The sequence below is a fragment of the Mesoplodon bidens genome (assembly GCF_964165515.1).
Source record: "Mesoplodon bidens genome assembly, chromosome: 1".
In the NCBI taxonomy this organism is placed as follows: domain Eukaryota; kingdom Metazoa; phylum Chordata; class Mammalia; order Artiodactyla; family Ziphiidae; genus Mesoplodon; species Mesoplodon bidens.
In genome coordinates this window covers 169496208-169513658 of record NC_138176.1, presented here as the reverse complement: position 1 = coordinate 169513658, position 17451 = coordinate 169496208, and the positions used below count along the sequence as shown (strand labels likewise).

The following is a 17451-nucleotide window of genomic DNA, read 5'->3' as shown; positions in this document are numbered from 1 at the left end:
GTGAGTGGCGGGTCTTAGCTCCGCCCCGGCCGTCCGCTGCGCTGCCTGGGTCGGCGCCGTTTCCAGTTGAGAGATGGCGGCCGCCGCAGGTAGATCCCTCCTGCTGCTCCTCTCCTCCCGAGGCGGCGGAGGCGCCGGCGGCTGCGGAGCGCTGACTTCGGGCTGCTTCCCCGCGCTGGGCGTCAGCCGCCACCGGCAGCAGCAGCACCACCGGACGGTGAGCGAGCGCGCCCGGCGGCTCCGGGGAGGGCGGGGCGGCGCTGGCGTGTGGGATCAGCCGGCGGGCAGGCCGCCGGGGCAGCGGGCGAGTTACCTCAACTCGCGGCCGCTCCAGAGGTTGCCGGGCACCGAGGAGCCGCCGTGCCCTTCAGGCGCCTGCGGCGGCAACCAGGAAAAAAAGGCAGGGCGGAGGAAGCCGAGAGGAGGAGGAGGAGGGGCTACGGCAGGGATGTTCCCGCAGGACCGGGGACACCAGGGCGGGGAAGGGACGGGACTTGAACCTCTCTCTGACCCGCCCCCGATCTCGGTCCCTCCCTCCTTTTTACTTAACAGCTCTGCCCCATTGCTCCCGAACTGAGCCCCGTTCAAGTTGTCCCCTTTCCCTCCTCCTCCAGGCGGGTTGGGGTGTCCAGAGTTGCCGCGGCTGCCTTGTGTATGTGTCAGGAGAGTGGCAGTGCCATACTGCTGGGAACTGTCCCCCGGAGGGCAACCCAGGACCCCAGCGGGGCCGCTCTCTAGTTCTCTTCTCGACCCTCTGGGAACGGGCAAGACGGAAAATCAAACTTTATCCCCCCGTGTGACTTCCTGCGTGTGGGCATGGGGAACACCACCCTTGCGATGGATGCTGCATTGCTTCAGGAGGCAACCTCTTAGTTCCTTAAAGGTCCTCGGTGGTGCTTTTGGAGGGCTGTTTTATAAGCTTGTTCACGCGTGCCTGAAGAAGGAAGGTGGGCAGCAGGCAGAGGGGAAGAGAATATGACAAGTTGTTCACAGCGGCAGGGATTTGGTGGTTGTATTAACCCGTTATTGCTGGTGGTTGTATTAACCCGTTATTGCTGGCTTTCATTGGCTGGCAACGCACGGGAGTTTCTATTTGAACAGCCTTGGTGTGTGTGTGTGTGTGTGTGTGTGTGTGTGTGTGTGTGTGTGTGTGTGTGTGTGTGTGTGTGTGTGTGTGTGTGTGTGTGTCAGTTGCAGGAGATCAACTTGGCATGGGGTTCTTGTAGACCCATACCGTTGGTCTCTGGCCAACTCCAAGAGAAAGAGTCTAGGTTCTATTTCCTAGGGCTAAGTTGTAGAGTGTGGTAATAAGAGAATCACTGCAGACAGCCTGATAGCAGAAACTAGTCCCTTCAGCTCTCAAGAAATACACCCACCTGTCTTGTTCTGATCACATAACTCTTGAGGGAAAACTGAACTGGAGCTTTTCAGAGGATACCCCAAGACTGATGACAGCGTAAAATTAAGTGTCTGAAAGAGCAGTGAAAAGAACTAATGCTCTTTAAATGAAAGATGGTATTGTTATTATTAGTCATACGTATGGACCCTATCCTCGTTCTTATGAGAAAACTGTACTTCTTCATTTTGACATACTGACATATTGCTTTGCTGAAGCTTTTGGGTGAGAGCCGAGCTTTCCACCGTTCAGTTTAGATTTGCATGTTTCATAGCCTCCAGTTATGTGTTTTGTTCTCTTAAAAACATAAGGCAATCCAAAAATCTGATTGCATTCCCCTCCCCCTCAAACTATTTAAAGACTTCCCAAGTTGTCTTTATCTTTGTATCTTGGTAATACATCTTCTGACTTTGCAGTTTGTTTTTAAGACTGTTTGGGTGTGGTATTAATGTAGCATTTTGAGATTTGTGCCTTGTATATTTTCCACTGTGTGAATCTGTCACTCTGTGAGTGCCTTCCTTGTGCGGGTACTTCATGGAAGTGTTTTTCTGTGCTATTCTGGGGTGGATAAAAGTGATGTGCTGAATTTGAGGTGAAAGCACAACTAAAATGAAGTGTTATTTCTGAAGAGGGCAGAAGTGTTATAAGCACGGTGACTTGCAAATGAACTTAGAGTTGTAAGATGTTGAAAAAAGTCGTGCCTGATTATTTAAAATATATAAACAGTTTTTTTCTTTTTCTACGATTGCTCTGAAGCTATCTTGTATTTAGCTGTCTCCATCTCTTATTCTATGGTTCCTCGCAAGACTCAATTTGAAAGGTATCTCTTAGAGATTTGTTTAACTGTTGACATTTTATGCTTGAAATTAAGACCCAGAAAGGGAGAGACTTGGCCAGGATTACACGATGAATATACAACAGTTTTAGGACTCCCACCCACTCCAGATATTCTGACCCTCTTATTGTGTTCTTTTTATTATAAAGTACAACTGCTCCTTCACATCTTTCTCCTCCCTTATAAAACTCACTATTGTTTGTTATGAAAGTACTGGTATTTCAAAGCCCCATGAGTGAGAATTCTCCTATGTTCGTTTGAGGCACATGTATTAGGCAATATAGGAACAAACCACTGGCTCTTATAAAGGTCTCTGAGAGACACTAAGGTTGAATCTTGCAGAGGTGACATCCTGTGTATGTGCAGCAGATGGCACTCTGTATCGGACTAGATCACAAGTCCTGCTTGTGCCACTTTTGTTCTGCTGTAGTAGGTATGGTAAATTAGAGCCAGGGAGACATAACCAATTATAGTACTGGTTAATTTTTTGCTTGAGAGGTATGTTTTTTGAAATTCATTTTTTCCAAGTTTGAAGAACAAGTCCAGAGCAATACAGCTCAGCTAATATAGGTAAATGTGATTGCGAAGTAATAAAGCATAGCTTGTACCCCCCCCCCCCAATTAAAACATCATTCAACTGAGTAAATAGGAGAAAAGGTGCAGGGGCTTATTCAGTATTTGTAGCACCATGTAGTGTAATTTTTCCTTTCCTATGTGAAGAGCCTGTTATTGCTTCCCAGCTTGTGACTGTCACTGAGTCTGATGTAAAATATCTGTTGCATGCTTTTCTGTGTGGTTAGTGAAGGTGGCTATTTTCAAGGATGATTCTTTGAGGGGAACTGCCGTTCATTGTGAGCTGTGTAATTTCTTTGCTAAATCAAACTGTCTCATCTCTGATTATGACAGCCTGACTCTTGTCATTTCCTAGTGGTCAACGGCTATGCTGAATTGCTAAATCTCTTACTTAAGTCTGTCATTATACTGTTATATATTGTGGCTGTCCCTTTTTACTTTACACATTGTAGTTCTTTGGCAGTGATGTCATTTCAGTTTAACCTGAAATTTTGTTTTTTACTTTTCTTTTAACCTGAAAGTTTTAACAGAGGTTACATTGCCTGACACAGAGGTAAGTCCCAGTTCTTTAATTGGGCTCCTCATGATCTGGCTAAGTCTTACTTTGCCAGATCCACCCAGCACAAATACTCCACTGTACTTAAGCCAGTGTCTCATATACCCATATTAAATGTCTGTGCAGTTTTTGTAGCGGAATTTCAGTCTTAACCACTCCTCTAACCTCTAAGGTTCATTTTAGGTGGGAGACTGTGATCTTTGACTCCTCTTTGAATCTAACTTCCTCACTTTACAGATGAGAAAACGGACCTAATGGGAACTGAGGGAAGTGACTTTTCTGTTATGTTTGTGGTTAATGACATCTGGGATAAAAATTCTTTTAAATGGAGGTGGATTCAAGGAGAAATCCTAGTCTGAATCTTCACATGTGTGTTTCCTAGCTCTTAATCCCTTTCCATTGTTCTATTCTGTCTTCTCTGAATGCTGATAGGACTTATTATTTTCAGGACACAGATTGACACTGGATTGTTCTCTAAATGTTTCATTTGTGGGTACCTTATCTTACTGGGCAGTGATTGTGTATCTTGTTACCTTTTTGTCTCTCATAGACTCCAGAGCAGTACTAGGTATATAGATAACACTCAGACAAGCACCCTTTTGTCTGCTTGCCAGTGGAAAGGTGTGCTCTATTTCCCACCCCCACCCCCCGCTTTGATTTTTTTTAATGACCTGTTGCTTAGGTAACCACATTTGGGTTATTGCTTTAAGTTTGGTATTGCCAGTGCTGTCTTTGGTTGTATATTACACTTCTTTATGGTGGACTGATGCAGAGAGTTGGTAACATTCGATTAGCTCTACAGTGGTACACACTTTCTATCCAAAGAAGCAAAAGTATGATAAATACCCAGATTATTAGGAATATATGTTTGAATCAGAGTCTAGATTTATTGTTGTTTTAGCTGACGATAATATTAAGATTTTGAAGGTTGTGGATAAATATGCTTAGAGCAGACTTATTATGGAAACATTAACTTAAAATCTTGCTTATTTTGAACCCCATAAAATAGTCGAATGAGTAAATTTGGATTTAGTCAACAAATTCTGATTATTTGAACTTTTCTGAGTCTCAAGGGGCTCTATTTTATGCTTTATGGAACTCTAAGAGGGAATCTAAATAGAAATGCAGCATCAAGAATGGTGTTGGACTTCCCTGGTGGTGCAGTGGTTAAGAATCCACCTGCCAATGCAGGGGACATGGGTTCAAGCCCCAGTCCAGGAATATCCCACATGCCACGCAGCAACTAAGCCCATGTGCCACAGCTACTGAGCCTGCTCTCTAGACCCCGCATGCCACAACTACTAAGCCTGTGTGCCACAACTACTGAAGCCGGTGCGCCTAGAGCCCGTGCTCTGCAACAAGAGAAGCCACTGCACTGAGAAGCCCGCACACCACAACAAAGAGTAACCCCTGCTCGCCGCCACAACTAGAGAAAGCCAGCGCACAGCAATGAAGACCCAGTGCAGCCAAAAAATTAATTAATTAATTAATTTAAAAAAAAAGAAGAATGGTGTATGTTGAAGACAATAAATTGAATGTGAATTTTGGTTTTGGGGCTGCCTACTGTTTGAAAGGGAAATCAAGGAGTGGTCATGGTCTTCTATAGTAGCACTTCGTTGATACCATAGTCTGAATAACTACTAAGATGTTGCTTTTATTTCTTTTTATATTCTAGCTTTGTGCTCCGTGGGTTTTCTTTAAAAAATTACTGTTTGTTTTCCTGTGATTAAGGACAAGATTACCTTTTAGGATCTCAAGATAACCACTCAATATAGGGGAATCCTCTATTCTTTATTTGACTGATTAATACAATACTGGAACAACATGTTATTAGGAAAACTGCGATGTTACCATGGAAGACATGTACTTAAAAGAGTCCTAGAATTTAGAGCTCGACAAGACAAGGTTAAGTAAATAAAAGTTCAGGAACAGTAAAGTGGCTTTTTCCTTGGTAGCCCAGCACGTTACTGCAGAGCTGAAAATGGCTCACACCTGCTGGTTTTCCCATTAAGTTCTTTTCCTATGAAATTACAAAATTCTGTGTTTCATTCTAAAAATGATTAAGCTGAGACTGGTTGTTAAAAGTGAATTGGGGGAAGTGACGCACGGCCCCATCTGGGAGGCCGCCCTGCCCCCGCTTCCTTTCACCCTGTCCCTGCCCGCAGGTGGTTGTGGCCGCCTGCCCAGAGGCTGCGGCAGCGGCAGCGGTGGCGGCGGTGAATGATGCCTGGGAAACTCCTCTGCGGGGACATTATGGAGCTGGAGGCGCCTTTGGAGGAGACCGAGAGCCAGAGGAAGGAGAGGCAAAAGAGCTCTGTGGATGTCAGAATTTCGGTTAAGGGATTATGGACCTGTACTTCCCTTATAGGGTTGTTAGGAAGATTTAAACAAGATAAACTGAAAACATATTACACAATGCTGGAGCGATAGAAGGAAGTCAAGGCACCATTATGACTCAGATGAGAAATCAGAAACAAGAGGAAATGGTGTTGCAGGTGACCTGGATGCTCCCAAACCCAAAAAAAGCTAAAATGAAAGAGGAGCTATATGGTGACACCAAGGAAGGATGTCATAGACTTTCAGATGAATTTTCTAAATCTCATAAGTCAAGAAGAAAAGATCTGTCAAATGGAGATACTGATGAATATGAAAAAAAAAGCGAGTGTCATCCTTAGATAGTTCTACTCATAAATCAAGTGATAATAAACTAGAAGAGACCCTAATACGTGAACAGAAAGAAGGAGCCTTCTCCAATTTCCCTATTTCTGAAGAGACTATAAAGCTTCTGAAAGGTCTAGGGGTAACATATCTCTTTCCTATTCAAGTTAAGACTTTTGGTCCTGTATATGAAGGAAAAGATTTAATTGCTCAAGCACGGACAGGAACAGGAAAGACATTCTATTTTGCCATCCCCTTGATTGAAAGACTCCAAAGAAATCAAGAGACAATTAAAAAAAGCCGCTCACCAAAGGTACTTGTTTTGGCTCCTACAAGGGAACTGGCAAACCAAGTAGCCAAAGACTTCAAAGATATAACTAGGAAACTCAGTGTGGCGTGTTTTTATGGCGGAACATCATATCAAAGCCAAATTAATCATTTTCAAAATGGTATTGACATCTTGGTTGGGACCCCTGCTTGTATCAAAGATCATCTGTAGAGTGGCCGATTAGATCTTTCTAAACTGCGCCACATTGTGCTGGATGAAGTGGATCAAATGTTAGATTTAGGTTTTGCTGAACAAGTTGAAGATATTATCCACGAATCCTACAAAACTGATTCTGAAGACAATCCTCAGACTTTACATTTTTCTGCAACTTGCCCACGGTGGGTATACAAAATTGCAAAAAAATACATGAAATCCGGATACGAACAGGTTGACCTTGCTGGGAAAATGATTCAAAAGGCTGCAACTACTGTGGAACATCTGACCATCCAGTGCCATTAATCTCAGAGGCCAGCAGTTATTGGAGATGTCCTTCAAGTCTACAGTGGGTCTGAAGGGAGGGCTAGTATCTTCTGTGAGACCAAAGAGAATGTAACTGATATGGCCATGAATCCACACATAAAACAGAATGCCCAGTGTTTACATGGTGACATCACACAGTCACAAAGAGAAATTACACTGAAAGGCTTCAGAGAGGGTAGTTTTGGTGGCAGCCAATGTTGCTGCCCGTGGTTTGGACATTCCTGAGGTTGACCTGGTTATTCAGAGTTTACCTCCACAGGATGTTGAGTCCTATATTCATCGCTCTGGATGCACAGATAGAGCTGGCTGGACAGGGATTTGCATATGTTTTTATCAACCAAGAGAAAGAGGTCAACTAAGATATGTGGAACAAAAAGCAGGAATTACTTTTAAACGTGTAGATGTTCCTTCTACAATGGATTTAGTTAAATCTAAAAGCGTGGATGCCATCAGGTCTCTGGCTTGCATTTCTTATGCTGCTGTTGATTTTTTCCGACCATCAGCTCAGAGACTGATAGAAGAGAAAGGGGCAGTGGATGCATTGGCTGCAGCATTAGCCCACATCTCTGGTGCATCAAGTTTTGAACCACGTTCTTTGATCACCTCTGATAAGGGGGTTGTGACCATGACTCTGGAAGCCCAGAAGAAATACAGGATGTTAGCTGTGCTTGGAAAGAACTTAACAGAAAGTTGAATAGTAATGCTGTGTCCCAAATTACCAGAATGTGCCTCCTAAAAGGAAATATGGGCATTTGCTTTGATGTTCCCACAACTGAGTCAGAATGGTTACAGGCAGAGTGGCATGATTCAGACTGGGTACTCTCAGTGCCAGCCAAGTTGCCTGAAATTGAAGAATATTATGATGGAAACACATCTAATTCCAAACAGAGGAGTGGCTGGTCAAGTGGCTGGTCAGGTGGTCGATCTGGTGGCTGGTCAGGTAGACAGAGTCGACAGGGGAGTCGGTCAGGAAGTCGACAAGATGGTAGAAGACGAAGTGAGAACAGAAATCGATCGAGAAGCAGGGGCCACGAACAGAGTTTTGACTGAGATAGTTAATCTACCAGTGTGAGCTTGCCTATTTCTGCCTAATCATGTACATTATCCACCAAAAATTAGGTCATCATAGGTGAGATCTGTGTCTGCTATTTGCAAAGAAGTTGGTTGTATTTTTTTTTAAGTATTTTGTAAGAATGGTTGTAAACAAATCTACTTATCCAGTTATACCTTTGAATAAAAAAACCTCCTTTAAAAAAGAAAAAGTGAATTGGGGTCAGATTCTTCCAGTAAGACCCTAAAGTCAAACTGAATCTTGAATAGTTACTCCCTGATTTAGATCAAGCTTGAGGACATCTGATAAAAAACTTGACCTCTGTAGCTGAACACAAAAGGGAAACAATCTGTTTATTTATTTCACTGCACTTTGTTAAACACTTGCATTGAGACAGCCTGTGTGAAAATGAAAGTTGACTTCAAGCAAAGTAATTTTAATAAGTTTGGTGAATTCTTGACTCATAAGCCGTGTACAGGCTTGATTTTTTTTTATTGATAAAAGCATAACTTGGTAAATTATATCACCGACTGGGTCTAATAGCATACCCAAACTGAACTTTTTCTAATACAGTTCTGGAATAATTGGATAATATGACATTGCATTTTGACATCTCTCTTAAAAATAAGAGGCTTTTCCAAAAGTTCTTTAATGACATTAATAATATTTATTAATCCAAAAGAGTGAGGTCTTTACCTCTTATGCTTCGTTACTAAAGTTTTCAGTTTTTACATTTTTAAAATTTATTGTACACTTTATTTTGGGGAGAGCACTTGTAATAATCACCAGAAAATTGTTGAGCAGAGCCCATTGGGTGTATGATGCTATCCAGAGGACAGTCTCAGATGTACAGTCCTGAGCCATACTACCTTATAGGTTTCAAGATTTTTTAAATTCTTTTTTTGCCTTCTCAGACAGGCCCACTTTGTATAATACTTCTTACTTACCTATAGTAAATGGTGTTACAGGATGTTTAAGAGGATTAATGTCTGCTTTAAACTTTAGAGAAAGTTAATGCAACTGATAGTTTATAAAATAATAGGAGAGCAAATAGGTTAGCTGAACTACCTGACCTGTAAAGACAGAGGAGTAGATATAGAAGAAAGCATCTAAGAGCTAAAGGCACTGTGTTTCCATGTTTAATTCTCACCATAACCCTATAAGAGGTATTATTGTGCTAGTTTGATATATTGTGCTAGTTTGAGGAAATTGAGGACGGGATAGGTTCATTTCTTCTTACGTGTCATAAACTGTTTTAATGATAGGGATGCAAAGATGGACAAATGTTTTGGAGCTGGGATTTAAGCCTACGTCTGGCTGGAATTAAAACTGTACCATGCTGGTTGTCAGTGTGGGTCTTCCTTCCTTTTCAGCATCTGCTCCTTCAGTTTTGTTCCTTTCTCAAGCATCTACTGCAGTTTTTTCCAAGAGACCTCACCATCCCTCCCACTGACTACATTTCTTAAATCTCTTTCTCCACCCTCCCACCCCAGGTATTAACTGATAAGAGTCTAAGGTATTACGCCTACCTCCCCACCCCCCTCCAAATCTTTGAAATTTAGTTTACGATTCTAAAAAGTCCCACCCAGTAAACCTGGTAATTACTGAGCATTGCTTCTATATCAAGCACTTTTATAACATTGTGTAGTATACTCCACAACAACCCTTCAGGCAAAATACCATCCCCATTGTACAGATGAGAAAATAAAGACATAGAAAGGTTAATACCTAGAGTCATTCAGAATATATCTGTGGAACTCCTACTCTGTGAGACACTGTGCTGGTAAGGAGAGATGTTTCTCTTGTGGTTCTAAGAGTTCACAGTCTGGCCAGGAGACAAGACTATAAACAAGACTGTAACTGGCTGTGCTTTTTTTTTTTCCCTATGGAGGTCAGTGGGAGCACTTAGACTTATCCGAGGATGTTGGGGAAGGCTTCACTGGTGAGGCCTTGCTTGAGCTGAAATATGAGGAAATATAATGTGTGGGGGACTGAAAAGGTTGGTTCATATTCCAGGCAGCACTAGTATCTAACATGACAATATGAGGGAGTATGATGTATTTGAGAAGCAGCCAGTAATTTGTTACAGCTGGATATGAGCAAGAATAGCTGAAGATTAGGCTGGACAGTAGCAGTGATACCAATAATAATTCATATTTATGAAGTGCACCATGTGCCAAGCACTGTACACAGTCTCACTTAATTCTTGTGACACCCTGTGAGTAGGTATTGTTATTATCCTCGTTTTACAGATAGTGAAACTGAGTTGCATCAGATTGGTTAAGAGATTTGCCCAGACAGTCAGTTAGTGACACATAGCTAGTAAATGACTTGCCTAGGATAACACAGCTAGCGAGTGGCATACCCAGCATATAAAACCAAGTAGTCTGGCTACAGAGTCTGTCTCTTCACCACTTGCTGTGGTGAGGGATCAGATTGTGAAAGGACTTGTGAAGGAGCTGACATTTTATGATGTAGTTCAGTGGTTTTTAAAAAAACTTAACCCACAGTAGAAATACCTTTTATGTTATGATTGAGCACGTGCATGTATGCATAAAACTAGGAAAAGTCTCATGAAACAATATTTTTACTATGTATGCATAGTTTCTGTTCTCTTTTCTTAAGGAAATTCTGGTTGGGACTCATTTAAATTGATTCTACAATTTAACCCACAGTTTGGAAAATTACTCCTTGTCAGTAGGTGAGCATTGGAAGAATTTCAAGTAAGGGAATCACATGGTTATGTTTGTGCTTTTAGGTAGGTCACACTGGCAGCAGTGTGAAGGCTTAATTGGAGAGGATGGGACTGGAAAGACAGACACCAGTAAGGAACATTTTAATGGACCAGGCAAAAGATGTCTGAACTAGGACAGCAGCCTTGAGGATGGAGAAAAGAGAATAGAGAGAAGGGAGATTTAGGAGGTAGAGTTGATAGTCCACAGCCAATCGTCAAGTTCTATCACTCATCTGCTAAGTACTAGGTAGAAAGACAGTTCAATTCAAGACCTGTGTTACTGTGTTACTCAGGTACTGAAATTTTATTTCTTGACCTTTTTTGTGTGTTCCTTTTTATCATCGTGTGAAATATGCTTCTTTGTTGTCTTTTCTACACCTCTGCTTTTGTATTTTTAAAAAATCTGATTTAATTATTTTTAAATGATTTTAAAACTTATATATAAAATCAGACACCCACCTTATCCCCTTATTTCTGCCTCCCCACCCCTACCTCATACTATCAGAATCTGGAAGATTTGCATAGCAGTATGAAAAAGTTCACATAGCATGATGAGCACTCAGCAAATCTTTGCTGAAAGAATGTGTCCTGTGTATTATACTCTCCCAAAGCAGAAACTCTTAACGTTATGTTCATTAACTAGAGGAATACTTTTGAGTAATTTTCTTGAACTTTGTCCTCTCTAACTTTATTTGACTCCCTTTAGGGAATAGTAAGCATTGTATGTATGATGATCTTACTTTTTAAAAAACAAACAAATAAACAACATAACTAGCCATTCCTAAGCATGAAATCTTAGTAAAATTTTAGCAGTTTTTCTTCCCATGTTATAAATGTAGATATACAAGATTCCTATCGCTTCTGCCACTCCAGTTTCTCAAGAGCATTATTATATATATATAAAATTGAGACAAATGAGACAAATGAGAGCCCAACACTGAGATAAAAAGTCCTAGGGACCATTGTCTAAATCCTTCAACCTGGTGAATAATGCAGCTGTGTATCATCCTGTTCTCTGCCTAGATTCTGCAGTAATGGGAATCATAGAACTATGAAGAAGGAATTACTTTTCTTTGATTCGGGCAGCAGCTAATAATCTTAAAAGAGTGCACAGATTGTGCTGAAACAAGCATGGCTGTATAAAACACTAAGTAAAAATAGTAATGGAAAAAGATTGTAGTGCTGTTACGCTATAGGTAATTTAAGAAATTGACACAATGACAACTACCTGGCAGGTATTTGGAGCAAGTGAGGGAGAAGAGAGAAGAGTGAAGGGCTGGGCACTGCCGAAGAGAGAAAGGAACTATTTGAACAAGGTGCTGCCAACTCTAGATTCCCTACAGATATATATTTCCAAAGATGACAGATTTTTGGAGGTGTTTATTTTGGAGCTAATCTTCTGTTTTTCCATTCTACCCCTACTGTATCCTATATCTTGTACTGCCAGAATTCTGCTAGCTGCCGTGAAGCAGGGCTGTGGCAAGTGGCCAAGTGTGATTAAAAACCTCTTTTTTCATTTTAAAACAGAGTATAGATATCAGAATACTTTAAAGAAGTATTTAAAGATAGATTGAATGGAGTGGAAAAAATAGTAAAAACCTAATAAGAAAATTGAAAGTTTTTGATTTGGTTTTGATGGAATAACATTTCTTTTGTAAACAGAAGAATACCAGCTTATGTCTATCTCTGTCAGTTTCTCTTTCTTACCTCTCTTTCCCTGATCTTTGAGTGCTGGGGATAGAAGCTGCTGAGTAGACAGGAAAAATGAGTTTTCTGACCAGAAAGAGGTAGTCGTGATTTTTTTTGTGTGTTTTTTTGTTTTTGAGGGGATCCCAAGGGTATACGCTGTGTGAATGTCTCATCTATATGCATGTTAATAATTGGGTTTTGTTTCCTTATTTTGTTCTCATTTTAACCCCAAAGAAAATGAAATTTATTTTTTCCATTTCTAGCTCTGACTTAAGCTTCAAAACAAAATGTTGTTCATGCACAGTTGAGATGATAGAACAGAATTGTAGTATACCATATTACAGAATTTTGGAAATTCATTTATTAAAAGGAGAATTGTACTCCAGTCAGTACTTTCTTTAATTTTAATATCTCAGACTGCATTAGTAGTTGATTCAGAATCAACTACTAATAGAGTTCATAGCTTGGCCAAGTGCCACAAAGTCTGGTGAGCTTTAGATACATAATGGCTCTTTTTTTAATGATTGCTAGAGCTTTTAGCAGTAAAAGGGGGAAAATGAAAGGGAACTATGTGTAATAGCTTTCTTGCCTAAAACGAGTATTCTTGGTAAGATTAAAAGTAGAGGGCTTCCCTGGTGGCGCAGTGGTTGAGAGTTCGCCTGCCGATGCAGGGGACATGGGTTCGTGCCCCGTTCCGGGAAGATCCCGTATGCGGAGCAGCTAGGCCCGTGAGCCATGGCCGCTGGGCCTGCGCGTCCGGAGCCTGTGCTCTGCAACGGGAGAGGCCACAACAGTGAGAGGCCCGTGTACGGCAAAAAAAAAAAAAAAAAAAAAGTAGAGACAAGCTGAGGCTCTGAGTTATGGATCCGATGTCACATCACAGCCAGCATCAGAAAGTAGCAGCACTAATAGAAGAAAAGACAGAAAGTAACTACTGAGGAGCAGGCTCTCAGAGAAGCTCACTTGGAAAGGCCATACCAACACAGAGGGTTGTTGTTTTTTGGGGGTGGGGATGGGGAAGGTGGATGTCCTTCATAAGGAAATTATGTTGGGTTCAGTCAAACATATAAGGGGAAAGTCTATTCTTTTTAAATTATGAAGTATGTAATATCTATAAAAACAAGTAGAATAATGTGTTTCCTTTAGCTTGAGAAATTAAACAATACAACTATAATTGCTACCCCAAGTTTCCTTCCTCAATCCTATTTCCTCTCCCCTTTTCCCAGAAGTAAAATTCTCTCCAGTTCGGTGTTTTCCGTGCATGTGTTTATGCCATATATATCTCATACAATATTGTAAACATGTTTTAAACCTTATTTAGAAGAATATTATACTGTATAATATCCTTATGCAATTTGTTCTTTTTTGCTTAATACTTTATGTAGTTGATACCTGTGGTCCTGATTCATTCATTTTTAACTATGTGGTATTTCTTTCTCTATTGCACATATTTAACTATTCTCCTGTTGACTGAAAGCCTTTTTAGCTGAATATTTTAGGGGGACAGGAAAGAGAAATATGTTATGTCATTTTAAAAGTTAGATTAGGAATGTTGTTTTGACTTTCAAAAAAGCCAGTTTCCTCTTTTGGTGTGGAATGTCCTCATTTATCGTTTTCCTGGGAAAACCCTTTATACTTCCCGAGAGAAGGCGGAGAAGAGTAATGTTTCATTACACAGATGAACGTGTCTTGTACAAAATGCAGAACAGCATCTGCTATATTACAGTGAGCTCATGAGGGACTGAGCTGCAGCAAAAGCTTGGTTAGTTCTATTAAAATTCTCAGGTTTTTCAAGCACAGACAAGCTGTGAATGAAAACTTGTTGGTATTTATTCATTGTTTCTTTTCTGTGTTTGGAATAATTTGCAATTTGGAACTACCTGCTTTATTTTGTAAAAGGATATGTCAGTTATATGGTTAAAAACAAAATTGTTCTTGGATTGTGTCATGGTTTTGATGGAGTGAAGAAAAAACAAGGTGTGGGTCTGAAGGGAAGTACTTCTTTTTGAGGAAGGCAGTTGGTGTGAAATAAGTATTTGTTTTAGTAATAAATCATATATATATATATATATATATATGGCAGTGTATATTCTTTCTTTGTAGTCATTGATTTAAAAAATCTCTGATAAATATTTTTTCTTCCCAGTTTCATGCTGTCTTTTATTTGCAATATCTTTGATATGGTTTGAACAGTTTTGCAGAATACACAGTACAGAACTTCATTCAGGTTTCCCTCCAAATGATTTGCTATAATGCATTAACTAGAAATGCTGATGCAACGAGGGAAACACTAATAAATGGATGCTTTCCAGGGACTGTAGCTAAGGCAAAGCAAACACAAGCCAAAATTAAGAAGAAAACATTAGTTAGGCACCCAAGATGTAGTCTGGTCAGATATGCTATTAACAGTGAATATCCCATTCTAAGTAAATTAATTGAGGCCTGGGCAATTTGAATCACCAGACTATCTATTTAAAAAGTGACCCAGCTTTAAGCATATTAGAAATAAGGGCTAGTGCAAGAATAGTCTTTCGGCTATAATTTATTTAGAATGAAAACTTAAATTATTTGCTTTTTCTTATTGGATGGATTCTGATGCCTCAAGAATGATTAAACTCAACTGTCTGTTTTTTCCATTGTGGTTCTGATGCAAAGGGTGCTGAATGGACCTGCAAGTAAAAGAAGTGTTTTTTGTTTGTTTTGTTTTGGTAGGAATAATTAGATGGAAAGAGGAGAGATGGTATTGCTAATTAACAATGATTTTTGTTTTTTCACTATTGCTATTTTTCTTGCAAATCACACTACTTTTTTTCCACAAATTATTTCACCCATAAATAGTGTAGGTATGGAGAGAGGAGATAGGTATGTAAACAGGCTTTTAAAAATTGCTGTTCTTGTTTTTGAACGATCTCTGACTAATTGGCCAAGAGTCAAGCGTTTTAAAACAGGACTCCTAAACCAGAGAGTTGTATATCTAGGCAATTGAATTGGATTTTTTTTTTTAACTGTACCAAGATTTCTAAGTTTTGTAAACTTGTTTCTGAAATTAATGAAAGTTGCTGAACGAACCTGGGTAGCCTGAGGCTTCTATTGCCAGGGACCCCTTAAGTTTTAAAAAATATTTCTTATTTCTTCATAGTTTATCAGGGTTCTATCTGTTTTTCAAATGCTGGAAGGGTAGAGGTGGGGTGAAAAAAATTTCCTCTTAATACTGTTTCTAGAAGTATTCATTTATGAGTTGTTGCTTCAAATTCTCTGTTTTTACTTCTCTATGAGCCTACTATGTGGTTATCTAAGATTTAATACTTTCTTTCCCTGAAGAAAAAAAGTATTATTTCAGAGTTTCTCATAACCAGTCTGGATTTATTCTAGGTTATAACTCATATTCTTTTAAAAGTGCCCTCTTGTCCTAAGGGCCACTTGTAATAACCAGCAGCTAAGAATGGCTTAAACAAGAGATTTTCAGACTTTCTTTTCTTTTTCGGCATTATATGCTGAGGTACCCATGTCAGCAGGCTCAGGAAGGCCTTTACCTTTGACATTGACTTTACTTTTTTCTATTCCTTTAGGTCTTTCACTACCATTCCTACAGTGGTTGGCAAGATATCGTTTCCACCTCACTCTCCATGTACCATGCCAGTGACATCTTAGCTGCTAGAGTGTGGAGCTGGACTGTGGGAGTCAAGTAAGTGCCTTTTTTACTATTTGGCATGGTTTTTGCTTACTTTGCAAAGCCATGGAGAGGAACTCGAACTCCTTAAGATTAGTTTTTAAAAAGGCACTTGCTTGATCCTTGTGGGCCGGCTCTTTGCTCCAGCCTGCTATTGAATACGTGGTAGCTAAAATGATGCTGCATTTAGCAAGGTGACTTGTCACAGAATGGAACATTTTTACTAAGGTAGACTCTAAGGGAGGATAGATCTGATCTTGGCTTGATTAGACCATTTATAGTGATGAGCAACCCCTGTCCCATCCCAGAATGAATCAGAGCTTCTACGTTAGCACAAACAGTTAGTTACTCTGGCCTCCTGGAAATTTAGCAGGTTATGGATGACCAAGTGTCTGCTGGTCTAAACCACTTGAGTTACATGGAAACTGAATAGCTCTCCCAGGGAAGCCAATGACCTTGGCAATTTTCTGAATTTATTTAGCTTACTATAAGGAAGAAGTGACTGTTAGTGTTAATGAGGTTTGGGTTTCTGTATTTACTGCTAAAGTTGCTAAAACCTGGTATTTTACTTTTGCAGGTCACCTTGTAAATTTTGCCTATGTAAATTAACACACCCCCTGTTATGTCATTAACAACCATGTAAGGGAGAGTGTTTTCCTGCTCTGTCTTAGGTATTGGTGATGTGACCTGTTCACGCAGGGGAAACTTGAACATCCTCAGGTATGTGAAGATCCTGATTCATAAGCATTTTCTCCCTGCAAACAAAACACAGTTTATTTCAGTGTGCACTCATGACGTAGTTTACAAAATCAATCCTGCCAATTGATTTTCTTGCCCCTGATATTACAGAATAGGGATTGGCAAACTACAGCGGAGACCACTGCTTGTTTTTGTAAATAAAGTTTTATTGGAAGAGATACATTTGGCATTTACATGTTGTCTATGACTGCTTTTTCACTACAGCAACAGAGTTGAGTTGCAACAGAGCCCATGTGACCCACAAAGCCTAAAATACCTGGCTCTTAAAGAAAAAGTTTGATTTCTGCTATAAAAGAACCAAACTTCAAGTTGTATTTAGATATAAACTTGGTAGAACCACAGTTGAATTCATTAGGTAGCAGATTAGAGATAGAACTGAAGCTACAAGCTAGGTCTCCTGCCTCGTTGCCCAGGGTTCCTTCTACTAGGCCGGATACCATGTTAGGGCTACTTGTTTTCCCTACTAGCTGTAAGGCATAGTCTTTTTCCTTTATTTTCCGTGAAGTAAAAGCAAAGACTCAATGATTTAAACCACAAAGAAATGATATATTGGAGAATTGACCTTACTTGGAGTTTAGATACTTTTATCATTTGACGATAACTGGGGAATTGCTTCTTAATGAATCAGTAAGTGCTTATAGTGTATACTCAAAAAAGGTTAGATTAGTTGGAATAAAAAGAAGTTTGAGCCTTGATAATAATTTTATAGCTAGGGGCAAAAC

At 40.1% G+C, this 17451-nt stretch overlaps 1 protein-coding gene and 1 pseudogene across 2 annotated transcripts in view; both read left to right on the top strand.

The window, feature by feature from the left end:
* Positions 1-57: 57 nt before the first annotated feature.
* Positions 58-17451, top strand: part of MCU (mitochondrial calcium uniporter) — a 234437-nt gene continuing 217043 nt past the window's right edge. Inside the window, exon 1 of the mRNA XM_081224221.1 lies at positions 58-217. Coding sequence (XP_081080347.1) covers positions 74-217 — 144 coding nt within the window. The 5' untranslated portion in view covers positions 58-73. The remainder of the gene's footprint in view (positions 218-17451) is intronic.
* LOC308617651 (ATP-dependent RNA helicase DDX50-like) lies at positions 5793-8469 on the top strand (annotated as a pseudogene). Its single transcript has one exon. The product of its transcript is annotated as an ATP-dependent RNA helicase DDX50-like (transcript).